Genomic DNA, 26339 nt, shown 5'->3' with positions numbered 1-26339 from the left:
TTCATCTATAGACCCATTAGTGATTCTTGGGCCTTTGATAATCTGGCTTCAGTTGCTCAAATTTGTAAAGCTGCAACATGGTTTTCTGTTCATGCATTTGCAAAGATTTTTAAAGTTGATGTTTTCTGCCTTCTATGAAACAAGTTTTGGCAGAAACGTTCTTCAGGTGGTTGTTTAAGGTAAATTTGTTTGACAGTTCTTTTGTAGTTGAGCTGTTTCTTCTAGTTGTTACGGGGCCAGCACCTCTGTTTGGACTGCTTTTGGAAGTCCCTACATCTCAATTCTTCAGAGCTTTGCCCCTCAATGGATGAAGGAGAAATTAGGATTTTATTCTTGCCATAAATCCTTGTTTGGTTAGTTTAGCATGTTCCTGAATTGCACACCCTTTGAATTTCACCAATGAAATAAGAAAAATGTGTTTTCACACACTTTTTTTTTTACTTTAAGTTAATTAAGGCTCACAGGTACCATCTTAGTTTGTTATTACTATATTGTTTGCACTTTATGTAATATTTGTTGTTCTTAATCTCTTTTCACAATTACACCGACTGATAAATAAAGTGACTAGTGCTATATAGCCCACAGTGGAGAAGCACTTCCAACTACCCATGGGCAGCAAGTTTGCCCCTGAGGTTATGCTTTGCCTCAATCTCAAGGCTTTCATAGGCAAGGCATATACTCCAGGGGTAATGCTGTGTCCCTCAGTAAACTTAACGAGAAAGGGACTTTACACTTATATTTGACTTTGTAAATATTGTGTTTTTAGGGCTGGTGTCCTCCGAGCTTAGACTTAATCCGAAGTGATCTGAAGTATTTTGAGCACAAGGTGGATGCATCAGATGATATCCTGGCCAAAGTGAAGAGAGAAGAGGTGCGATTACACAGGGAGCCAGACAATCCATTGGACATAGCTGTGCTACGGCTTCTAGATCTGGAACAGAATGTTGAGAGAAGATACCTGAAGGAACCGCTGTGGATACTGAGTGAGGTGCAGCATGAGAAGATTGTAACTACTGACCCAGAGACGATGATTACCACTGAGAAGTAAGGACATGATTCCTTATTTAAGTCCTTTTTATGTTTAAACCTACTTTTCGAGTTTTTCTGTGACGTATATGAGCAGAAACTAACCCATCATATGTCCCTTTTTTTGTTGTTAAACTAGTCAGTACAGCATTACTTCTCGCATGCGTTTGTGGCGACAGACAGTGGACCGGTGCAGAAGTTCTGCTCAGCTATGTCTGTGCCTGCAGCAGCTGGAGAAGTCCCTGGCATGGGAACGATCAGTTAGTATAGTGGTAAGTACTTTCTTTGTTGGTCCTCATTCTATTTGTTAAACGCAGTTTTTTTTGTTCAGTGGAACTGGAAATATATATTTCAAGCTAAACTCCAGACAGATTAAAAAAAAAAAAGGCACAACAAAATAACAGTTCTGTATTTTAATAGACCATTACAATTAATTTCTAGCTCGTCCATTGAGGGACACAGGAAGTCCTTCATCTTTGTGTTATGGAGAGAAAAAAAAATAGGATGCCAGCCCAGAATAACCCTTTTTACTACTGGCATTTCTTAAGCTTTTCTCTTCTGTTCATTGAAGGACAGTGGAGATCTTGAATCTTTGACTGTTGGATTATGGCACCACCTTCAGGAGTAGGACACAAAAACAAAGTACAGCCTAGGAGTGGTCAAACCTCATCTACTAGAGGCAGCTCGGTTTTTTGCTTAGTGTCTAAGCTCCCTCTTGGGAATCTTTTGGTCTTTCTTTTTGCATAGAATTATTTTCTTTATCTTAAGGTAGTATTAAAGCCTCATGGTCTTTATCCTAATTACATTTGTATTGGCCAGTTGAGCATAGGACATAAAATGTGTGTTATCCAGAAACACTTACAATTGGTTTGTTTAGCGCTGCCGGCCTCCAGCTTGCTCTGTGCCGCTTTCCTGATTGTCCAGTCAGACTGCGTACCTTGTACACTTCACATCATCACCATTCAGTACTGTCTCAGCATCTACTCTAACCAAAGCCTTTTGTGGCGGAGGAAGGACATGGCTTTGACTGCTGGACTTATGAGCTGCTAGCCTATCGGGATGTAGTGTTCCCAGGAGCGCACACAGAAGGGTGGCTCCAGGAGACCCTACAAAGAAACGTAACCACCGATTGACAGCAATGGAGTGGAGAGATATTATAAAGGCTGGCAGGCTGCAAATGAAAAGCACATAGCAAGCAATGGAGGAACTGAGGTATGCTGCTATAAGTGGGGTGTTTTTTGGTTTTTATAAATATGGAGGGTTTAGTAACACTTTTAAACTCGAACGCTCCGGTCCAGGAGCCCCATTTGACTCCACCTTCTCCAAGTTCCACCATCTCTAGGCTCAGACATACTATTATTCAAGCTTATGGTCTCCAGGTTTGGGTTCTACCTTTTCCTTCCAAGGCTCACTGTACTAGATCTGAGAGTGCTTTTCGGCATTGAGCAAATGGTTCTCAGATTTGCAAGGCTGCCACTTGATATTCTGTTCACAACCTTTCTACCATGTAGCCTTATCTGATGCCAGCTTCATGCATAAGGTCAGCTAATAGTTCTCCGTTTTCTTAGTTGCCTGCTAGGGTTAGTTTGTTGTGCTGCCTCCCCCCTCAGGTGGACTGCTTGTGGATTTTCTGAAGGTTGAAGACTGCTTTTGTTCCTTAATGCATGAGAAAGGAATTGAGATTTTTGTATTTGCCTAAAAATCCTTCTCTTGGAGTCCATTGAGGAACACAGGCCCAATCCCTCTGTTTTTATAATCAATGCTACAAAGCTTGGCTACAAAGAGCCCTGGGAAGACCTACAGTTATTTTGTTTGCCAGTGGCCAGTCTTCATGTAGGTGGCAATTTAATTAAAAGGTGAAAAACGTCCCTCAGTGCACTCCAAAGAACAGGATTTTATGGCGAGTAAAAAATCCTATGAATTCCTATCTAAAATAAAAAGCAGAGTAATTACCTGATTGTGACTGGGTACCAGCCTCTTGCTATCCCCTGTACATCACAGCTCAGACTGGGAAAGGCAGAAGCAGTGCAACGGGTCAATAAGTTGTGCTGCAGTGCTTATGTGCTGAAAAGGAAAATACAGATGGGAGAAGAGCATGATAACAGAGTGATGAACTTCTCAATCTTGTGCTTCTCCTTTCACTGTCCAGTCACAGGTTAGGGGGAGGACAAGACCTGTAAGTACTAGTTTGCAGCAGATTAAAAAAAAAAAATCAGGTCTTCCAGCCCTGCAATACAATGATGTCATGTGTCACCGAGCTGTGTGAATCTCAGGACCAGGTTGACAGAAGTACAAACCCTTACAACATTAACCGTGTGTTCCTACGGTTACAGACTTGCATATATTGTCGGAAGGGAGACAACGATGAGAGTTTGCTGCTTTGTGACAGCTGTGACCGTGGCTGTCACACTTATTGCCACCGGCCTCAAATGGCAGAGATTCCAGAAGGGGATTGGTTTTGTCCTAACTGTGTGGCTCAGGTAAGTGTGCTTTAGCAGACTGCATATAACAGTATATGAATATGGTGATGCTTTTCATTTTGTGGTCCTCAGATCGCTTTAGCTTAGCTGCACTCATTTAGTTCATTGTGATATCAAACATTTATATTTCTCTTATTGCTCACATCATGTGCTTGGTGCTGGACTGCAGCTGTCACTGACTGTCAGGGGTTCCAGCACGTACCTCTGTCAGAAACTGCAAAGCCACTAAGGGGCAATCATGTCATTCCGGCACCTTTTAATAACTTGTTTCCAGTCTTTTTTCTCCCCAACTCATCTTGTGTCCCAGAGACTTTTTATTTTAATTTCGTCAATGTCTTGGTTCTGCAATGTATCTTTTGCTGTCTACCCTAATGTATTGTATATTGCTTTTTTGTGGGGGGGGCATACGGGGATTTAATTTAGTAGCAACTTTGGATGCACATGTTTATTTCCTTGTTTTTCATTGGGAATAAATAGTAAAGAGAAGAAAAAAAAAGCATTTTCCTAACTGTGAAGCTCTGTCTGAGCTTCTGTACTGACAGGAAGTGCGCTTCTGTACTGGCAGGAAGTGCGCTTCTGTACTGACAGGAAGTGCAATGACATCGCTACACTTACGATGTAAACAGTATGGAAGCATAATGTTTACTTTCACTTCTACAGCACACTTCTATGGAGCAATAAGCATTGGAAGCCCATGAGCTGATCATTTTAACTCCTATGCGTTCTCCTGAATGCCGCCTGTCACTTAATCTGAACCCCTGCTGGGACCCACAAGAGCTGCTGATTCCCGGTGAAATTTTAAAACTGTACTGGAATGAATAGCATTGTTTCACAAGCAGTCCATTACTTCTGCCTAAAGAGTTGTTTGTAGTTCCTTTTGAACAATGATTCCCAGATGGTTAATATGCTCTGCACTTCTTTCTTTAGCAAAGTGAAAGCGAGTATTTAAAACCCAGTGGTTCTTCACGGCGGATAAAGAAGAGTGTTCAGCGCTATCAAGATAACAGTCCTATAAAGCAGTCACGACGAAGAGAACAGCCTGCCACACCGCAGTCTCCAGCAGAAAGCTCACTTGTGAAGAAACGGAGAATCGGCACAAGAAGTCAGAGTCCTGATTTAACCTTCTGCGAGTAAGTGACCCATTTTATATGTTCTCTAAGTTTTAACTTTGAGGGTTTTCGCCCCTCATGTATTCCATAGACTGGTAATGCCTTACGAAATCAAATGTGCATTTAGAAGTTTACGGTATATGCTTTGATAAATGCTGACCATACACTTCTAGATTTTCTGCAGTTGATGCAGCTGCTGCTAAGACTGGCAAAAAAGCCAGGGGCACCTCTGTGTGGGGTCCTGCATGCTGTGAGTAAAGGTGATTGTAGATCCTGCCTTAAGCTGGCCATACACCTATAGATTATATGCAGATTTTCTATGGTCAGATGGAAAAAGTGCAACAGATTCCTCCATCTACGTTAAACTGTGTGGGTGGAGAAAACTCCCGCTGGACCAAGCTTCGGTATCTTGCTAGTCGTCCCTGCTGGCTCTTAAAATACCTGAACAATCTGATTGGATACAGGCATTGTTCAGGGATTTTGAGAGCCGGCGTTCCAGAGCAGAAAAAATAGTGCTTGCTGCAGTTTTCCACATGCTCTGGAACTGAACGCTCCGGGGTGAACTAGAGCCCAAAATACAATTGGAATACATTGGACACAGTTTTGATCTGTTCTGTAACTGCTCTGCGCTTGGTGTGAACTAGCCCTTATTATGACTTGGAGACCGGGCATTACACTCTGTGTACTAGTTTGCTACAAGTGTAAAACCCTTAAGTTAAATAGAGCGTGGACATATAGCTATGGCTGAATGTTTTTGTGTTTCAGAATTATATTAATGGAGATGGAGTCGCATGATGATGCATGGCCCTTTCTGGAACCTGTGAACCCACGGCTTGTTCCTGGCTACAGAAAGATCATCCAAAACCCGATGGACTTTTCTACCATGCGAAACAAGTTGCTGAATGGAAGGTAAGTGTTTTTGGATTGGCTGTAAATTTCCCTGTAGTGGATGAATTAAGAGTCTCGTGTAGAGAGGAGATAATCAATTTGCAAATGGGAAGAAGTACAATTTTTATTTATGCAGATTTGTCCCGTCTCAAGGGAATCGTACAATCCTCACATAAAAGTGCTTGGATTATAGGAATCTCCGTGGATCAGATGGGTTTTCTCCTGATTCTTTTCAGAATCTGATCTACAGAGAATTCTGACATTCAGCAACCCAGACAGTTCTAATTTATGATGTGTATTGTGTATGATTCTCTGCAGTTTAGAAAAGTCTGTATGAATCAATCAAAGTAAAATCTGCATTTTATTGATTCATCTGATTTGTGAATTGATCTGCTTATCTCTAGTAAAAGACAAAATGTGTTGGCACACAAACAAAGGAGTGCTGAGGCATATGTGCAGGCTGTCAATTCTGACCTCTGCATCTAAAAATGCTAGCACTTGTGCCATTCGAATTATATCATTGACCTGGAGAAAGTCTCCAGATTGTAGTTCTGAGTTTCCTCATTGCATAAGTGTTCTGTGATTGTCAGAGATAGGTAGCAACTAGCTTTTTCAGAAATCCGGTCCTTGAGAGTGGTGACGGAATTACTTTTCTTTAATTTAGTAAGTACAAAACAATAATCCTGTTAATCCTGCCAGATATCCAGTGCAAGGGAGTATTGTCCCCCTAAAGGCCAGTGTTTTATTGGCAGGATTACACAAGGTAAAAAGGATAAAAGCCAAAAGGTAACAAATGCAACCACCACATGTAAGGAGTGGTAAGCTGTAATATTCTACATTTTAGCTACTTAGATACACATTTAGGGGTCTATAAATCTTCCACCCAGTCATATTTTGGATAAATGCAGTTCACACGACCTTCCCAGATACTATTGAGAAAAGCTTTTATTAGAGAGACATTTAACAGTCCTCAAGTCAAACGGGCAGAGCATGGTTGCCAATCATCAATAGAGAATGTTGCCCCTAGTTCAGCTTCCCATGCAGCCATGCAGGCCAATTCAGTAAAGGATCCTAGCTGCGAGGCATATATGAGGGAAATGCCTCCGCCTTGACCAGCCTGTCCTGAACACCACCGTTCATAATGAGTCAACAAGGGAAGCCCAACATCTGCAGGGAGTGTAAAAAGTGCTGTAATTGTCTAAATCTAAACATTTCCGATGATGGCATCTATAAAGTATTTTGACAGTATGATAGGGACAGTGGCTTGCGGAATTTAATAAAATCTCCGATCTGATACAATCCTTTTATCAAGCCCCCACTGGAAGGCCTTGGTCTGCATTCCCGGCTGCAAGTTTACATTACCAAACATGGGCGCAAGAGGGGTAGGAGAGGAGACCAAGCTATCAATTCCCCGCAGCCGGTCCCACAAGGCCATTGAGTGCGACAAGGTAGGAGCCATGATCACCGGTCTCGCTGCATCCATTGAAATAAATCAATCGAAGAGATTGTAGACTAGCAAGTTTCTATGATGGCTTCGTCGGGAGGGGCTGTAGGACGCTAGATGGAGGAGAGTTGTGACAACTGTGCAGCCCGATAGTATAGGAGTAGATTAGAGACCACCATGCCGTTTAAATTTGAAAAGGGGTCACCTTTGAGATTTTAGAGCGCTTGTCACCCCAGATAAATTAAATGATCGATGTTTGAAATTTCAGAAGGTCAACTCGTTGGATGGGTATCGGTAATGTCCTAAAATAGTATAGAATCTTAGGGAATAAGGTAATTTTGACGGCTTGTAAGCGATCCAACCAAGATAAGTTATATTCATATCTTCTCTAAGCGTTGTATAAAGTGGGGGGTAGTTAGCAGAATGCAATTGAGCAAAGTAGGGTGTAAGTTTAATACCTAGGTACTGAAGAAAGTCAGAACACCATTCAAAAGGGAAGGAGTATCTGAGCCGCGACCACGGGTCAGGCGAGAGATTGATATTGAGTGCCACTGACTTCAGAAGCATTGACTTGGAGCCCGGATACCTGTGCGAATCCCAAAAGTGAGGCTTCTAATGGTTATGGTAGGTAGGTGGCAGAGTGCCTGAGAGTTATAAGGATTAGGGAGCTAATTCAGCACATTAACATCCTCCCAAATCTTGTGGAAGTGGGTATCTGTAGATTTATCTGCCTGTGCTTACATATTAGGTGTGATTGAATTAGCACTTAGAGTTTACCTTTCTCTGTCCGACAGGTATTCCAGTTGTGAGGAATTTGCAGAAGATGCTAAACTTGTCTTTAGCAACTGCCAGCTGTTTAATGAAGATGACTCTGAAGTCGGGAAGGCTGGCTTGGTCCTGAAGAAGTTCTATGAAAGCCGCTGGGAGGAGTTTAGTCAAGAACGTGAAACCAATTCCCTTTGAGACGAAGTCCCCATGTTCTTAAATTGACGTTATTTGTGCATCCCTGCAACACTGAAAACGGGTTCAGCTCTTTTGTCGTCTATTACCTTTCAAGGTCCTGCACTCCACTTTGGAAGGAAATATTGGCAGCACAGGGGTTACTTCTCATTATACAGCATCCCCTTCCGTCTAAGCCAGTTCATCCAGCGGGTCTGAATCCCTTCTGTTCCTTAACAAATATGTCTTTGATCTTTTCAATGTCAATCTAGCCTCCCCCTGTTCTCAGAATGGCTGACCTACCAGATGGTCAGCGTGTTCAGCTCCACTCCGCTGTGTGCACAGTCATTTCTCTGCATCAGACCAAACATATCCCACTTCTGATGATGTGCCTAGGGTGTGTCCATTGGCGTGTATAAGGACATGTTTCATGCCTAATGAACTTGCATAATACAACTGCAACGTGCATGTTTTCCATTCCTTCTACGCTACGGACATAATGTGCGTGATGCATATATTTATACCTAATTTAAACATACAAATGGGCACATTTTTCCTAAAGAAATACATTCTAGTTACTTGTACATATTTGTCACATGAACATTTAACACTTTACACACAACTTGGCTCACACTCTTCCCGTGATCATTGTTCAAATTCGACAGGACGTATTTAATAGCAATAGTGAATTTGTGCATTATTTTTTAGGACCGTAGATGAGGTATCTGCTCCATAGCTTCTCTACAGATGCGTATTGTTATGTGGCCAGTAATCTGGGGGGGGGGAGCCCTGACAAACAATATCCCTTTATGTCCTGGGCTGAACTCCTCAGCTGTCACGTCTTGTTCAGTGTGCTGCTTCCACTGGTTATCACTGTTTGTTGTACAAACCATTATTTTGTCCTCTTTCTTCTTTGGCACTACCTCCTCCATGCCATTGGCTTCCTTATCCTTCGTATTTCCCCCTCCTTATTTTTAGGCCAAGAGGTACCATCTAACCTGCAATGTACCTCTGACCGTCATAGGCCTTAAGCACTACAGGGTTCCCAGAGGACATTCACTACCATTTTCCCAGCTTTATGTTGATGAACTGGTGGAGAATGATGCGTCATCCTTTGTTTTTATGTATATTGTAAATGTATTTATCACAGTGCTTGCTGTACAGGTCATTTGCTTTTGGTATTTAATATCTTGCCCTCACTGTGTTTTTAAGAAGTATATATTTAGAAATGTTTTCAGAACCAAGTAGAATGCTACTTATTCCTCAGTTTAGCTGGCAGCTTCCAGCATTCAAAGGTTTCCATTAAGCCAGAGATTCCATTTCTCCTGACTGTTGGTCATAACCTCAACCATGCCCACTGTTCCACTGTTGTTGGCTTTCCAAGATCTGTAACAATTAGTTCAGCGTTCTTTTGTGCAGTAGAGGGATTTGTCTTCCCTTATCTTCCAGTAGGATCCTTTTTTATGGAATTGTCTGTATTTTCCATGCGCCGTGTACACCTTTTTAGGTCTCATTGTATGCACTGTATGCTCTACTGCTGTAGGGACCTGTTGGCCTTTGCACTGATTTGGTTCCCTACACTGCATATGTTTATGATCCAGCAAGCTTGTACAAAGAATACATAAAGTGACAGATGTGAAAGTACAGACAGGCATGAAAGAGGAGACCGTGTGCTTTATATGAGTCAGTCCCTAAAATATGTTTTATTTTGGAAGCCTCTTATCTCTCCATTGTCATTTACAATTAGGTGTGTTCTAGAGTATCATTTATCAATCTATCATGGAACCATTGGTGCCAGCACATTCCATGACTCTGCTGTGCTCCTAGTTCTGCCGAAAACAAAGCTCTGTCTATAGTTCTTTCACTAGATGCTTCTGTAGTTTTACTGCCCACACTAGTCCGGTGTACCTGTTCTTGCACTTTAGAGGTCAGCCTGTCTTTGGAGACAGAACTGTACCCAAAATCAGTTTATTCAAATCCACTGAAAAGCCTTTGGTCAGAACTTCCCTTGCTGGTAGATATAGTTGAGATAAGTCCGTTGTCCCCCGTACTGTGCAAACTTGCTGTGTAGACTAGAGCTACAACACGCCTTCCTAACCCGCTTCCCTTGTTCTACTGGGGCAGAGCAGTTACTTAGAGCAATATTAGATGTGCAGCAAGCCTGTTGCATTGTAAAGCAATAAGCAATGTGTTCTAGCACACAGCACAGTTAAACGACCCCCCCTTCCCGTGTTTGTAAATACATGATTACGTACGAAGATCTTACACTGGATTTTTCTCATATTAAGAGACACGATGGACTCGGAAGCTCATAGGAATATTGGTCACCATGGAATACACGAATATCGGCTTCAGTCTAAGGCAGAACTAGGTATGAACTCAAATAAGATGGCACCACAGCAAATAAAAACAAAATATTTTTGTATTTGGGAAGCTGAAGATTTTTTTTTTATTTTACTATTGAACAGTAGATGATCAGACTCTTTAATTGACTTTATAAGATGCAGAAATATTTATTTTATCTAAGTGACAGTGCTGTATTGTTTTTGTTACCTATTGTTGGAACCTTTTGTTACACAATATTGTTTATATTTTTGTTGCAATATTTGAGGTCACCTTCTGTCTGGTTTCTTTGGGTATTTTCTTAATGTTTGGAGTTAGCAGATGAAATTAAAACCCCCACCCATTGTTTTAGAGCAGATAAACTTTGTATGACTCAAGTCGTATGAAGTACCGTGTTTTTATGCATAATTCGGGTTAAGAGGGTGGGGGGGGGGCAGGGGGGGTGTGTAACGATCATTGGTCTCTATACAGAATGTTCTAGCCTCTTGGTAACTTCTATTGTAAACCTGGTTTTATCAAGATTTGGGATTTTGATGTTGTAGATCAAGTATCCTCTATAGTATATGTCTGTAAGATCCCTTCTAAGTATGTATATTCTTTGGTGAGAGGCTACGACTTTGGCTTGCCTGCCTCCTGCTATACCTAAAGACTAAACATTGGAATAGAAGCTGGTCCAGGTGCAAGGGGTATGGTCAAAGTTTCAAGCTGAGGATTGGATGACAATATTTTCTTGGCATAAAGGTATTTGTAACTTAAGGTTCATGTTTTCCAACTGATTGCCAATTGTTGATACTGTCAGTCTATTCCAAGTTGAAGGGACCTGTCTAGGCAAGCGTTTAAAATCAAACTACAGCCCCAGTGCCTAAGGATGATGCAGTCCACTTGTCTTTAGGTAGGACACAGTGCTAAAGACCGGTTTGTATTAACCCCCTCACGACCTTTGACAGGATAATCCCGTCATAAAGTCGGAAGGGTTTACACAAAGTCCAGGCGGAGTCTGTTCCGTTTTGTCGAGCTGGCGACCGGCTTAACAGTAGAAGCGATTCTGGCGGCTCAGCTGCCGCAAATCGCTTCTACGATCCGGTAACCAGGAAGCCCCCACGCCGACACCCCCTACCTTGTTTCCTGGACTCTGTTGCTCCTCCTACGGGCCTGGGACCGGCTTGCCGGGTGTCGGTGGGAAGCTCGGGAGGAAAGTGGTGAACGTCCGTGCGCCGTTTCCCTCCCCGTCCTATGGGACCGGGAGCGACGCGTATTGCATCACTTCCGGTCCCATTCCTGTCAGCTCTGGGCTCCTGAAGCTCAGCAATATGCTATTGAAGTGCAATCTACACTTCAATATCTTATTTAGAGTCTAAAGGTGACACTGGGGGTCTTTTGGACCCGCTGGAATCACCTTAGAGTGTACCTGTCACTGCCATTATGCTATCACATGGGGGCTTGTAAGCCCCCCTATATGATAGCAATTAAAGTAAAGTTAAAAGAAAAATTGTTTTAAAAATAAGATTAAATAAGTTAAATGTAAAAAAAAAATGTTAAGTCCCCCGGCCCTGCGAGCACGTGCGTCGTCACATAAACACGCATCGGGTGCGTCTACGTACGAAAATCAGGATTGCGCTAAACATGTTGGGTATCGCCGCAAACGCCGGAGTGAGAGCAATAATTCTAGGGCCAATATTTACACGCATCTCTAAACGGATGACCTGTAGCGGTTTTTAAAGCGTCGTATATGTACTTTTTGGGGTACTGAATTCTGTCGCAGTTTTCACAGACGCACACAATTTTTAACCTGGGCATGTGGGGTATCTATTTACTCGTTGTAACCTCACCTTTGCTATTTTACAAAAACATTGGTTTTATCTTGTGCTTCAGGGCACTAAATTTAACTTAAGTGCATTTTTCACTAGATTTTTGGGTTTGATAAGTTGAGCTATGTCGTGCAACATAAAAATTTGCAACTGCCACCCTTATATTCTACAGGTTCTTGGCTTTCAGAAAATATGTTTTGGGGTTTTAAGTAATTTTCAGGCCGAAAATGTGGAGTATATCAGGTAAACAAAAAATGAAAAACAAGCTTTTGTCCTTTTAAGGAGTTAAACCACTCAGAATATTGGAGTTCTTAGTGCATCAGGGACATTCAATGAACGGCCCCTTTTTGATGCTAGTGTTATGCTTTTATCTCGATATAGCATCATTTTTCCCTCAGTGATCATACTCCGTGTTCCTTGGCTGGCTTTTGTTTTACCAGTGTATAAGCCATCCCCAGATGCTTAAAGTAAACCTGTCATATATATGGGCAATTCAAACCGAGTATCTAATGGTAAAATGCATAAGCAGAGGCTACCTTCAGTGAGAAATCAAATGTCAGAACTATCACTATATCAAGGGTCAGACTAATGCGTATGTAAATCTTCACCTGCACCATAATAGACAAGCATTGCTTCTCTGATCCTTTAAAATGATGGCAAAATTAAAGTGACGCTAAACTCAGGAGGTAAATCTTGAAAATGCATTCAAGTACCTTTTTACTATTAACAGAAATGTCTCTTATTTGTGTATCACTCGGCTGTAGATCCTCAAATCATCTCTGAATTGGTGCTGACACTGTCCTTCTGGAGGGTGGCTACTTTTGTTCCCCATGGTCCCTGTGTGTGTTGTAAAGTAGCCACCGCCCAAGCTCACTCCTGTGATGGACTACAATCTCACGTTTAGTTTACTAATTTGTATTGAGCTTGTAGTCCAGCACAGGAGCGAGCTTGGAGCGGTGGCTACTTTACAACACACACAGGGACCATGGGAACTAAAGTAGTCACCCTCCAGAAGGAAGGACAGTGTCCGCACCAATTCAGAGATGATTTTAGGATTTACAGCCGAGTGATACACAAATAAGAGACATTTTTGTTAATAGTTCAGATACTTGAATGTATTTATAAGATTGAACTCCTGAGTTTAGTGTCACTTTAACTGACCAACGGGGAGATGGAAGGAGGCGGGTCAAAGCTCGACGTTTACAAAGATATTAAGAGTTGTGTAGAATTTTAACGGCCTACATCTCCTAATCTCTTGGACGTTTTGTGTGAACTGGGGGGAACTTGTGCTTATGCATTTTATTCAGGATCTTGCTTTTGAATTGTTGTTTTTGAATTGCTTATTTTAAACGGCAAGTTCACTTTGTAACTAAAACCTTTAAGCCACACTAGCCACCTAATCTAACCTAGATACTCCCATTCAGTTGCTCACTTACCTCCACCTGGCATTATCTGCCCCCTCCAGTGTATATTCTTCTCCAGCGCTGACCTTGCCTCCTCGGTGAGTCCCATAGACTTGAATAATGTCTGTCTTCTCGCATCTTTAGTTTCGAAGTAAATCTCCATTCAAGTCTCTCGGATTAGCTGGATAAATGCAGCCATTGTGAACATTTCAGGCCACATGATGTAAAAACTGGAGTAGGCTGCTACTGTTATGGAGATGTAAGTAGGCATTTGGGTGGGGCGGGAGTTCTAGGTTAGATTATGTGGATGTGCTAGGGAAGGTCGGCCAGTGGATTTTATCTAGGTGTAGGGGAAGGTTGGCTAGTGGACTTTATTTAGGTGGAGGGGAAGGTTGGCCAGTGGATTTTATCTAGGTGGAGGGGAAGGTCGGCTAGTGGACTTTATTTAGGTGGAGGGGAAGGTCGGCTAGTGGACTTTATTTAGGTGGAGGGGAAGGTCGGCTAGTGGATTTTATCTAGGTGGAGGGGAAGGTCGGCTAGTGGATTTTAGTTAGAAAGTGAACTTGCCTTTTTAAGGTATTCTAATTGCTGTGTGTATCTTGAAATTTTTGACGTGTGACTTTTCATTTTTTTTACCATGACGCGCCGGGTTCTATTTATTTTTGTTCTTCCTTATTAGCAAATGGACTGTGAAGACATCCCATTTGTAGACAGAGGCCTCAGTGTTTCAGTGCGGTGAGTTAGAAGTCTTGTACCCCAATGAGCATTTTTTTAGAATATGCCGTTTCTTTCCAATTCCAGACATAAGTTACTTCCATGAAAGATATCCACCTTAAACCAGTAGATGTATTGCAGAATGATCCTAAACCGCATACAACATGACGGGAAAAAACACAGGTTTAGTCTTTGCTACACTGAATGAGAGTAGCCGGGGGGTGTTCTGTGATAGCACTAAGGATCTCTGACCTGTATCATGGCTCCTTGTCTCCAACGTCAGTACTGCAGCTCATAGATGCTTCAGTCTGCACTAGAATTACCCACAATGCCTCTCACCGTCTCCTATGTTATTTTTATATATATATATGTAACCAAACTGTGTTATAGTGACTTTTGATATATGTACAGTTTTTTCTGTGAATTTAAATTTATTTCTTTCTATATTTTTAGGACCAATCTCGTTTTTAAGAAATGAAAACAAAAAAAAAAATATTTAGAGATACACGTTGTTGCACATGTGATGTAGTGTGCCCTTTAGCAGCTGAAATATAATAAAACCGAAAATAAAAATGAGTGATGCGTGAGATGAGTTTTTGCTTGATTGTTTCACATCGTCTAATATTCATCGGGAACAAAACACCTGAAGGACTGTTTAAGAATCCCATTTTATTTACAGGATAATGTTCTTCCTGCGAATGTGAGCCCAATTCATTTATAAAGCTCATAGGATTCCAGGGTCCTCCACTCCTACACACAGACGGGCTCTGGCTCTCCCCTCCTCTTCACAACATAGGCGTTTGACTACGGCCGCGCCCCAGGAAGGTGCCGCCCTAGCCTACTTTGCCTCGCGGTAAATACGCCCCTGCCCCCAGGTATTTACCATGTCTTGTTTCCCATCGAAAGGGGAACCGAGGTTTCAGAAGTTCAAATTCCCTCTGGGACACAGTCACTTTGAGGGCGGCTGATTTTTGAAGATTCTCTTTAAAATTGGACAGACGGTCATAGGTAGAGAGGGATGTTAATAAGTGTGGACGGGAGCTAGCTGGGTCTGTGAGGAAGCAGAGGAGATCATCCGCTTATGCTGCTACCTTGTGAGCCCCCGAAGAGGTCTGCAAACCCGGAATGACTGCGGAATTCTGCACAGTGTGGCGTGCAAACATTAAGGGGACAGAGGGTACCCATGACGTGTGTCCCATTAGTTAGGGGGAGAGAGTTCAATCCCATTTCATTAACATGAACTGCGGCCAACGGGGAGGAGTAGAACGCCATGATCCAGCTGAACATGTTCTTCCCCAGGCCAATGTGTCGTAGAACCCCAGACATAAACTCCCAACTCACCCTATCGAAAGCCTTGTTGGCATCCGTGGAAAGCAATACCGGGGATCCGGGTTTCTTGGCCTGGTGAACAACTTGAGGGCTCTAGTATTGTTGTCTCTAGCTTCACGAGTGGGTATGAATCTGACTTGGTCCGGATGGATGAGCTTGGGGGGGAAACGGCAACAACCGGTTGGCGATCATTTTAGCAAAAAATTTTAGATCGACGTTCAGAAGCGCTATGGGATGGTAATTGCTACAGGAGGGCGTGATCCTTATCAGGTTTCAGGATCCAAGCGCTGAGAGCATCTTTCTGGGAAAGGGGTGCCCCCAAGTATGGACTTGTAAGCCGCTAAGAAGGGACCAGAAAGCATGTTCGTAAAAAGTTTGTAGTAAGGAAGCGTGAAGGCGTCCAGGCCTGGAGCCTTCCCTGGGTGGGCAGATTTTAGAGCCCACATCAATTCCGCAGGCTGGATTGGTGATTCCATGCTATGCCTGTCCTCCGCCGCAAGTGAGGGCATCCCAGATCCATGGATAAATTGCAGCATTGAATGTGCTGACGACTGCTGAGTAGGGGAGGAGGGTCCTGAACCCAGATTATATAGAGTTTCGTAGAATGTTTTAAACTCAGCCACTATATCTGAGGATATCATAGCTTTACGGCCTGAGCAGGTGACAGCATGAGCGATATATGATTTATACCAGGCACCCTTCAGAAAGTACTTCAACTATTAACAAAAATGTATCTTATTTGTGTATCACTCGGCTGTAGATCCTCAAGTCATCTCTGAATTCATGCTGACACTGTCCTTCTGGAGGGTGGCTACTTTTGTTCCCCATGGTACCATGGTGTGTGTTGTAAAGTAGCTACTGCTCCAAACTCACTCCTGTGATGAGCTACAATCTCACGTTTAGTTTACTAAGATTGTAGTCCATCACAGAGAAATGAAAATCTCTTTACTCCGTTTGGGTTTCGTTGGACCTCATAATCACAACCACCACTGATTTGCCAATACTATTTAGCCGTTAGCATTATACTGTCATTATTTTTGAGATTTAAGCTCTATAAGCTTTGTAAATTTCACACAAAGGTGTTAATTGGCACACCTCTTTTATTGATGCTAAAATCTGCTGCCTCACAGCCACATCAGGCTAATATGACTCACCCTTGCAGCCGCTTTAACCGATTCGAATCCGGAACAATCGTTTAATTTTTTTTTTTAATAGAAAACTGCTTAAAACCCCCCAAACAATTATATATATTCTGACAACACCCTGCAGCATAAACATTCAAGTTACAATTTGAGCAAATGTTTATCAAATCAATATTTTTAGGAAAAATACACTAAAATTAATTTTAGTGCACACAAACAGAATATAAAACCCATTTTTTTTGTATAATGTAATTGTGCTGGGTAAATAGATGCCAAACATGTCAAACTTTAAAATTGCGTACACCCATAAAAAGACAGTACCCAAAATTGGGTGACGCTTTAAAAGCCTTTACCACTCATCAATTTAGAGTTAACACTGACTGGCAGTGCTTAAATATTTGCTCTCACTCTGAAGTTAGCAGTGATATATATCGTGGTGCAATCACCCTTTTCACAAATATTCGCACCCAGCTTGTGTTTGCGTTTGTGCGTGAATGTAAGAGCTTTAAAAAAATGTTTTTTTCAACATTGTATTTATTAATCTTTTACACTTTATTGCTATCACATAGGCGGCTAACAACCCCCCTATGTGATGGCACAGAGCAAGTGACAGGTACTCTTTATGGAGACATGGACCCCTAATGTCACCTACTACTGCTCTGGAGTGGTTTCCTGATGGTAAGAATGGTGGATCATGGCTATGCAATGTATGTTGGTATGGCCACTGGTAGTCTTCATCAAGAGCACAATAGTAAGAGAGTTGTCACCCTATAGCAGGAAGTGCCTGAATAAGGATCTTTATACCAGAATCACCGGGTGTTATTTCATTGAAAGCTGCAGAGTTAAAAGGATTGAAAGCAAGTATTAAAATTACATACAATTTAAAGTTTATGTGGGAGGATTAGGGTTGTACCTACAGCCAAAGACAAACTCCAGCATCACTAGTTTTTCTCCCATCTCCTTCGACTTGGTGTGTTGCACTTTATTTTCTCCCCTCTCCTGTATCGCTGCATGACGGAATAAATGTCAGTTAAAGTACCGCAGCGCTGAATACTGAAAAATGGCCTGGATGGGAAGGGGGTTTAACACCGCGGATGTCAACTGGTTAAGAAAATATACATACACATACAGGGGCGTATTTACCATGAGGCAAATGAGGCGTTTGCCTTGGGCGGCACTTTGCAGGGGGGTGGAGAAAAATGCCGTCCCCAATCAGAAAGGCAAGCCGGGGCGTACAAAATCAGCAGCCTCGGGTGCCAAATCAGGTGGCTGCTGGTGGGGCCTAGCAGTGAGCTGCAGGTGAAAGATGAGGTGGGCCGAGGGAGGAAGAAGCCTCAGGCGGCTCCAGGTTGGAGGAAGAAGCTTCGGGCAGCTCCAGACTGGAGGAAGAAACTGCATGTCCTGGAGGCAGGCGGGGGAGCTGCAGGAAAGAGGAGCAGCATGTGTGCAGGGAAAGGGACCCTGCACAGCCCACCTGAGAGTCTCTGTTCAAGGTCTATGGTGGGGTGTGAAGGGACTCAGGTGGGCTGCGCAAGGTCAATGGTGGGTTGTGCAGGGTCTATGGTGGTCTCAGCCTGAGACCCTGCAGAGCCCACCATTCTTTTACAGCCCACCTGAGACCTTGGCTTTGCTGCTATGCTAATAGTGCAACCTGTCAGAAGCTGTATCCAGCTATTGACAGGTTATGCAAAATGTCTTAGGCTGGGCACACACACACCTTACAACCATCGCAAGACTTTTGTCTTGCAATGGTTGTAAGGTACTTTAAAAAACATACAATCTGACTATCTTGCATAGGCAGATCGTACTTGCGATGATCGCAAGCCACGCCCCCTAAGGGGCGGGCTTCCTGGGACCGCAATGTCGAACGGGCAGTGGGCACTTGCGCACACCGGCCCGTCTGGCTTTTATCTTACGGACATGCTACACACCCGCCATACATCGTACGATGCTCGGCGGGTTTTCAAACATGTTGGTATGGTTAAAGTAGTGCGACCTTACAGTAGTAGAGGTCGCACGGCTTCCACACACCTTACGATAATTGTACGATCGCGGGATTTCCCGCGATTATCGTAAGGTGTGTGGGGACCTTTAAACAGGAAAGGGTGGGACAAATTTAGATGGGGGTGCCGAGTTTCAACTTGCCTAGGGCAGCAGTAAACCTAATATATATAGATCTCTATATATAGAGATCTATATATATCAGGGCACAAATATGGAAGCTGCCATTGTAAAATTGTTTGGGTTTGGACCCATAATCCACTTCCTTGCTTTAGTGATCACTGACCCATGGCATGCAGTCAGCTGATGAACTCTTGCTATGAACATGTTTAAAGTCAGTGAGTCATCAGGCAGTAAAATAAGGATGACAGTCTAAGGACCTGCATCTTTGAAAGGGATGTGTCAGGACAAAGATACAAGAGTTGGCATGTCTGACTTTTTTTTTAGGCCTCATTCACACTAGAAATGACGGCACGTACAGCTCCGTGCTGCGTGCACGGCCGTATCGGGCAGCTCCCGGGAAGGAAAGGTGCTGCGTGTGATTAGTATGCAGCCCCCGTCCTTCTCTATGGGAGTATGCGGCCATACGCCCCGCCCCCCCTTACACTCACCTCAAGTGCAAGTCCGTGCGGGTGCATGTTTCCTGGCTCGGACGCAGACAGGATCCATCCAGTCAGCATACGCCCACGGACGTGCAGGGCGAGTGAGAGCAGGGTGTCGTACGGCCGCATAGTCCCATAGAGGACGGGGGCTGTGTACTAATCACACGCAGCACCTGTCCTTCCCGGCAGCTGCCCGATATGGCCGTGCACGGAGCTGTACGTGCCGGCCGTTTCTAGTGTGAATAAGGGCTTAGACTTTTTTCATGTGCAGAAGTTCAGATATATATTCCAACCAAGTGATTTAGTGTTGTGTTATCACTTGCTGTTTCCACTATGCTGGAGGGGTTGGAGAGTTCATATAGACGTGATCATTGACCATTTGGACACAGTTCATCGTATGTAGGCACCTATGGCAGAAGTGAACGTTGTAATAACTGCAGCTGACCACTAGATGTCACCATGCTTACAGAATCCGTGTATAGTCTATTTTTTTAATGCTTGGAATAGACTACACAGATTTTTTGGGTCACAAAAAAGAGCTTCATCTAAACAATGAATATGTATAGCATTTAGTAATAAGACTAAAAACATAGCCAGAGCTAGATTTATATCCATGTGACTATATGTGCATTTTGTTCCCTTCATGTTGTACAATCACACAAATGACACAAAGCAAAACTTGTTCCCACAATTGCTTTGGTTGCACTTACTGTGAAGACATCATAACACAACAGAATATTCTGGGGCCATTATCCTTGCTTTACTTCTGTGTGAGTCTGGGTGAGCACTTACTGTGAAGACATCATAATACAACAGAATATTCTGGGGCCATTATCCTTGCTTTACTTCTGGGTGAGTCACAGACCTGGAATACATTTCCATATTACCTATTTGTTCAAGGTCAATGACTTACAAAGTTGTGATGTAAGGATTTGACTGAATGTCTCTGAGCTTGCACCTTTCAAAACAAGTTAGATTACCATATAAGCACAATCAATGCTAACAGGTTCCCTTTAATTACCATCAGAGTCCGCATGGTGCTCAGTGTCGATTGGGTAGGTTTGATTAAAAAAAACTAAAAACTTTACTAGTAAAGTTTAAATGTAAAGTAGTGGCTGTAAAATTTGAAGGCGACACTAAAGTATACCCACCAATCTACAACCACTGGACTCATTTATAAATGCTAGAAAATATATCTAAATATATTAAAATACTTTAATCCCCAGCACTGCTCCCTATAGTTTACGGACTATGCTGACAGCTCTCCCCCTGCCTGACCTTGATACATACTTCATGTTAAGATGACACATATTGTCACAGTTGACACTGGCAGTTGCTACAGGTTTGCTATGGGGCCCCTTCATTTCTTGTTATCCTCCTGAACTAACTGGTGTAGCTTCCAGAGATGTGGTTTGTAAAATATTTATCCTGCTGAAAAGGATTTGGTACTATAGATCCTTGCCTAGGCAGCAATCCATTAATATAATGTCAAGAGCATAAAGGCTCACACAATTCCATAGGGATAAAAAATAAAAATAAATAAAAACCATCATGGCACAATACTTATCTTGAGTGCCACATAAGGAGCTGGTTCCCAGTGGCTCTGTATCCATATATGCCAGAATGGTAGAAGGGGTTCAATACAACTATGGTGGCCCCTGCATGAGAACAGGTGGTACATAGAGAAGGGTCCACTACCTCCCAGCATCCCTGACCCATTTTGCTATAATAGCATCATCAGAGGGGCAACCTGTACCGTACGTTATCATTGGCTAAAAACCCACAAGGGACAGAGTCCATGTATTGCATGACAGGTGCATCCAAATGAATCGCAGTGATGGTTACGTAACTCGAATGGGGCAGTGCATGCGTGGACCGCAAATGCCACTCTAAGAGGCTGTTTTTTGAGTGGAAATCCTCTATTCTATTAGTAAGCCATCCCCATCAAGTCTGTTTTACTTAAAGTGACATTAAAGGCAACTTTTTTTTTTCCCCTCACCCCAACGTTAATTAAAGCACTTACCTTAAATGATGTTTCTTAATCCGATCTTCTTCTTTCCTGATCATCTAGGCCGCATCTAACTCACTCCCTTCATGCTTGTTGTATCTGTGTTGCTAGGCAACCTTTGTCGCTTTATCAAGGCTGAAAGAACGATACTTTCTTTCCACGTTTTGCATTTTGAATTCCTATGATTATTTCCTGATGTTTTCAGCCTTCCCTCCAGCGCTGCGGCGGGTGTCCGATCCAGCGCTGACTCCTCTGGGCTTGCTGGCACTTCCTGTCCCACGGCGTCTGCATGCGGGTGCACGCGTCCATAGACTTACCTTGCATCCCTCCTGAAAATGTGAACTGCGCATGCGCCCGCCCCAAGATCCTTTGTGGCTGCCCGAGAATTTTCACATTTTCGGACGGGAGCGTGCAGGGAAGACACAGGTAAGTTTAAACCACTGCTTGCTTAGTAGTAGATATATGCAAAAAAGCTGAGGGTTTAGAAACCCTTTAAGGTAAATAGGCTGTACACTTTGCAGGGGAATTGTCCTTCTTTTAATTGAATGAGGTGACGCTCTGCTGACTCACCCAATCATGTGCAAGCAAAAATAGTTTTGGGGTTTTTCTTTTGTATTTTAGTAAAAATTACTGCAAAGTGAATAACAATTAGTAAATCAGACTTTGTGGGGTTGGTTTACTAAAGGAGAAGAGTAATTAAACTTCCAACATGTTAGTGGGAAGAGGTAGCCCATTCAAATGATACACCAAAAAAAGGTACATGCATTGTGGTCAGTGCACAGCAACGTATTTAAGTTTACAACGCACTGCGCTGAAACACAATTGCGTTGAGACGGTGCTTGGAGTGCCATTGAGGCTACTACAGCACAATAGTATGCACGGGCCTCAAGAGTACACCTTCCCCATCATTGGCACATAATTTAATTAATATTTCTGCGACCCAGTCTACATGTGTATGTTGGGAACTTCAAGAATCTGGAATTTATGGCGGGGTTGCCTTTCCAAAAATGTTTGTAACTTATGTCAATACCTGAACAATCTGATTAAATGTAGGCATTGTTCAGGTATTTTGAGCCATCAGGGCCGACTAGCAAGATACTGAAGCTTGGCCCAGTGGGGGATTCCTCCATCCACACAGTTTAGCGTAGATGGAGGAATCTATTGCACTTTTTCTATCTGACCATAGAAAATCTGCAGAGAATCTATAGGTGTATGACCAGCTTTAAGCCAATAAATAGTTTCAATCCATAATATCTGTTCCACATTATTAAATATGGTGAGGTGTCTGTAATAGTATGGGCAATATCAGCATCTGATGACCTTATTGTACAATCCCAATTCCCAAAAAGTTGGGACTATGTGTAAAATCTACATAAAAACTGAATGCAATGATCTGCAAATCTCATAAATCCAAATTTTATTCACAACAGAAAATAGAAAACATATAAATTGTTGAAATTGAGAAATGTAACTTTTTAAGAAAAAAAATAAGGCCATTTTGAAATTGATGGCAGCAACTCATCTCAATAAAGTTGGAACAGGGCCATGTTTACCACGGTGTAGCATCCCCTCGTCTTTCAACAACACTCTGTAAATGTCTGGGAACTGTGGAGACCAGTTGCTGGAGTTTTGGGAGAGAAATGTTGTCCCATTCTTGCCTGATATAGGATTCTACCTGCTCAACAGTCCTGGATCTCCTTTATTGTATTTTTAGTGCACTAAATATTTTCAATTGGAGAAAGGTCTGGACTGCAGCAGACCAGTTAAACACCCAGACTACTACGAAGCCATGCTGTTGTCATAGATGCAATATGTGCTGTCGCATTGTCCTGCTGAAGTATAAAAGGCCTTTCCTGAAAAAGACATTGTCTGGATCGGAGCATATGCTGCTCTAAAACATAGATATATATTTCAGCATTGATGATGCCTTTCCCCATGTACAAGCTGCCCATTCCATACGCACTAATGCACCCCCATACCATCAGAGATGCAGGTTTTTGAAGTGAGCACTGATAACAAGCCGGAAGGTCCCTTTGCTCTTTAGTCCAGTGCCTGAGGCAACCATGGTTGCTAAAAAGAATGTCAAATTTTGATTTGTCTGACCACAGAACAGTTTTCCACTTTGCGACAGTCCATTTTAAATGAGCTTTGGCCCAGAGAAGACAGCAGCGTTTCTGGATCATGTTTAGATATGGCTTCTTCTTTGCATGATAGAGCTTTAGCTGGCATTTTTCAATGGCACACAGACAGTGATTTGTGAAGTATTCCTGAGCTCATGCAGTGATATCCATCACAGAATCATGCCTGTTATCAGTGCAGTGCTGTCTAAGGGCCCGAAGATCACGGACATCCAATATTGTGTTTCGGCCTTGTACCTTGCCCACAGAGATTTCTCCAGATTATCAGAATCTTTGATATTATGTAGTGTGGATGATGATATTTTTAAAGTCTTTGCAACTTTGAGGAACATTATTCTGAAATTGTTCAACTATTTTTAGACGCAGCTTTTCATAGATTGCTGAATCTCTGACCATCCTTTCCCATCTGACCATAGAAGATCTGCAGAAAATCTATAGGTGTATGACCAGCTTAAGATGCTCTTTTTATAACCAATCATGTTACTGACCTGTTGCCAATTAAACTAATTAGTTGCATGATGTTCTCCCAGCTCTTCCTTGTTAGTACCACTTACTTTTCAGCTTTTTGTTGCCCTGACCCACTTTTTTAAGAAGTGTTGCTGCCATCAATTTCAAAATTACTTTTTTTTTTTTAAATGGTCCATTTTCTCAGTTTAAACATTTGATATGTTTTCTATTTTCTATTGTGAATAACATATGGGTTTATGAGATTTACAAATCATTGCATTCTGTTTTTATGTACATTTTACAAAGTGTCCCAACTTTTTTGGAATTGGGGTTGTAGTCTGGGACACCTTTTCAGGCAAACTATATCAGTTGCCAAGGTTTAGTAAACTTATCAAGATCCATATTTTTATCTGGTCTAAGGAAACCTTTGGTTGCCTTCCATGTCCTTTCTTAAACCCTAAATGGAAGGGTTTGATTGAAGTGAACTGAGTAATCCCAGGGTTAGAGAAATTGAAGTGGATGTCTCCACCTCCCTTTAGGTGTGAATTAGTGAGGAACTTGGGCTTGGTGTGAACCTAGGTAGCCTGAGTTTGCTTGCCTGCTCAAAACTGTGACCGACACTCCCTTCCCAGCCCAATCAGTGGGGGCAAGGGTATTCCCAACCCCTTTGTGACATTACACTGCAGGGCGGGAAATGCACCTGCCGCAACTGATTGGCCCACAGCAGGGGGGGGTTAAGTAGGTTTTCAACGGGTTTGGAAAAACTAGGTTTGCAATGAGCTCATTACTAGTGTGGATGGGCCCTTTGAAAGTACCTGGCCAGAACAAACCTTTTAATCAAATGGATTTTTTAAATTGAGTGAATCAATCAACCAAGTAGAAAACTTTTTTTTGCAGGCTGCCAAACTGCAAGGAAGCAACACTTTTGGTAGTATACGAACAGACCGCACTATCCACAGAATTCCAATACTTCAGACTTTATTGAAATCTCCTCTATGAATAAATCTATGGGGGAAACATGTGAGAGGTTGTAGCTGGTTGGGGGGTGTGCAGTGCTGGCATTTGTTGCTTTATACACTTTTATTCACTGTTATACTGGATTTGCTGTGGATTTCAATAATGTCTGAAGTATTGGAATTCTCTGGATAGTGCGGTCTGTTTGTAAACTACTACATTCTAAAAGGTGGAGATGCACCTATTAGACCAGCACCTGGGGAGTCCTGATGGTGGCTAAGGAATTGGAGCGGTGAGATTTCATTTGGCTCTACTGAATTTTTGGTAATTTGTTTTATATATCAACCTACCAAATGGGTTGTGCAGCAAAGTTGTATATTATTCTGAACTGCAAATTTAAAGCAGAACTCCTTTTCTAAAGAAAAAACTATATTAACCAGTGTGAATGGTATTTATTAATAATGTTGTCAGAGGGCTATTAAATACAAGAGATCTGTGTGTTTCTTTGGAACATAAATGGCCCCCTCATCATCCTTTGCAGACTAGTGATGAAAGTTGTAAAGATTAGACTTACCTCCTTCATAAATGCTGTGTGGTCTGCCCACTTTCAGACAGGGCTTCCCCATACCTGGAGCTAACATTTCTGCAGTACTGTGTGTGATCCAGAGATTTACCCAATTAGCTTCAGGAACAAAGCAAACTGGACCATGCTTACTTAAGGTGTTTTTTCTTTGCCTTACTGTGTCAGCTAGGAGTTAGGGGTTCTAAGAATGCAGCGTTTTTGGTTGAGTTTGAGGCACATGTCTTTTTCTATCCATGTAACAACAGGCACTATACGTTGCCACATCATATCTTAGGGCCTGTTCACACCAGGCCCTGTGCTAATTCCTATCACAACGCGGTGGTGTGAATGGGCACCATCTGTGACATGGCAAATTGACTTGTCTTGGTTGGGGCTGCGCTAGAAACAAAGGCCAGAGCAGCTACAATGCAGATGGTGTGAATGGACCTTTAATGTTACACTTCTAGTCCTCAGCATGCCGTTGCAATCCCTATGCAAGTTTAGATACAAATGCTTAAAGAAAGTGGTATTTGCATAGTCGTGCTCTCTGCCTCCCTAGCAATATGTCACTAAGGTACTGGATACTACAGGAGAAAGGGGGTGTACCTCTTCTCCTCCTCATAGTAGGAAGTGTTTCTTGGGGGCTCTAGTGGTGATCTCTTTGACTGGAAGTTGAACTCTAAAGGTATATTCTGGCACATCATATTGGGCTTGCTTCTCTGCAGTAACTTTAAAGACTAACCGCTTTTGTGGAGAAAAAAAAATTCAATCCTGTCTTGGTGATCTGTGTAGATGACAAGAATTTTAACAAACTATGTTGCAGATTCTTACCCATTTATGTTGTGAAGAAAAAGCTGTTTGGAAAGGACATGAAACAACTTGAAGGTGAAACAAACAGATTCCTGAATGGGCAGGATCTAGGCAGCTAGCATTTTCAGGAGGCAGTCAGCAATGGCAGCCCCCCATATAGCCCTCATGTCTGGTTTCCTTTAAGCACAGGGG

At 42.5% G+C, this 26339-nt stretch overlaps 1 protein-coding gene across 1 annotated transcript in view; it reads left to right on the top strand.

The window, feature by feature from the left end:
- The window catches only part of BAZ2A (bromodomain adjacent to zinc finger domain 2A), a 47582-nt gene extending 39462 nt beyond the window's left edge, over positions 1-8120 (top strand). Inside the window, exons 24-29 of the mRNA XM_018562023.1 lie at positions 767-1044; positions 1166-1298; positions 3360-3506; positions 4434-4636; positions 5381-5524; positions 7742-8120. Coding sequence (XP_018417525.1) covers positions 767-1044; positions 1166-1298; positions 3360-3506; positions 4434-4636; positions 5381-5524; positions 7742-7910 — 1074 coding nt within the window. The 3' untranslated portion in view covers positions 7911-8120. The remainder of the gene's footprint in view (positions 1-766; positions 1045-1165; positions 1299-3359; positions 3507-4433; positions 4637-5380; positions 5525-7741) is intronic.
- Positions 8121-26339: the final 18219 nt, after the last annotated feature.

Source organism: Nanorana parkeri, unplaced genomic scaffold, assembly GCF_000935625.1.
Source record: "Nanorana parkeri isolate BGI_ZX_2015 unplaced genomic scaffold, ASM93562v1 scaffold556, whole genome shotgun sequence".
In the NCBI taxonomy this organism is placed as follows: domain Eukaryota; kingdom Metazoa; phylum Chordata; class Amphibia; order Anura; family Dicroglossidae; genus Nanorana; species Nanorana parkeri.
The sequence above is the reverse complement of the archived record's forward strand: the minus strand, read 5'-3'. Positions and strand labels throughout refer to the sequence as shown.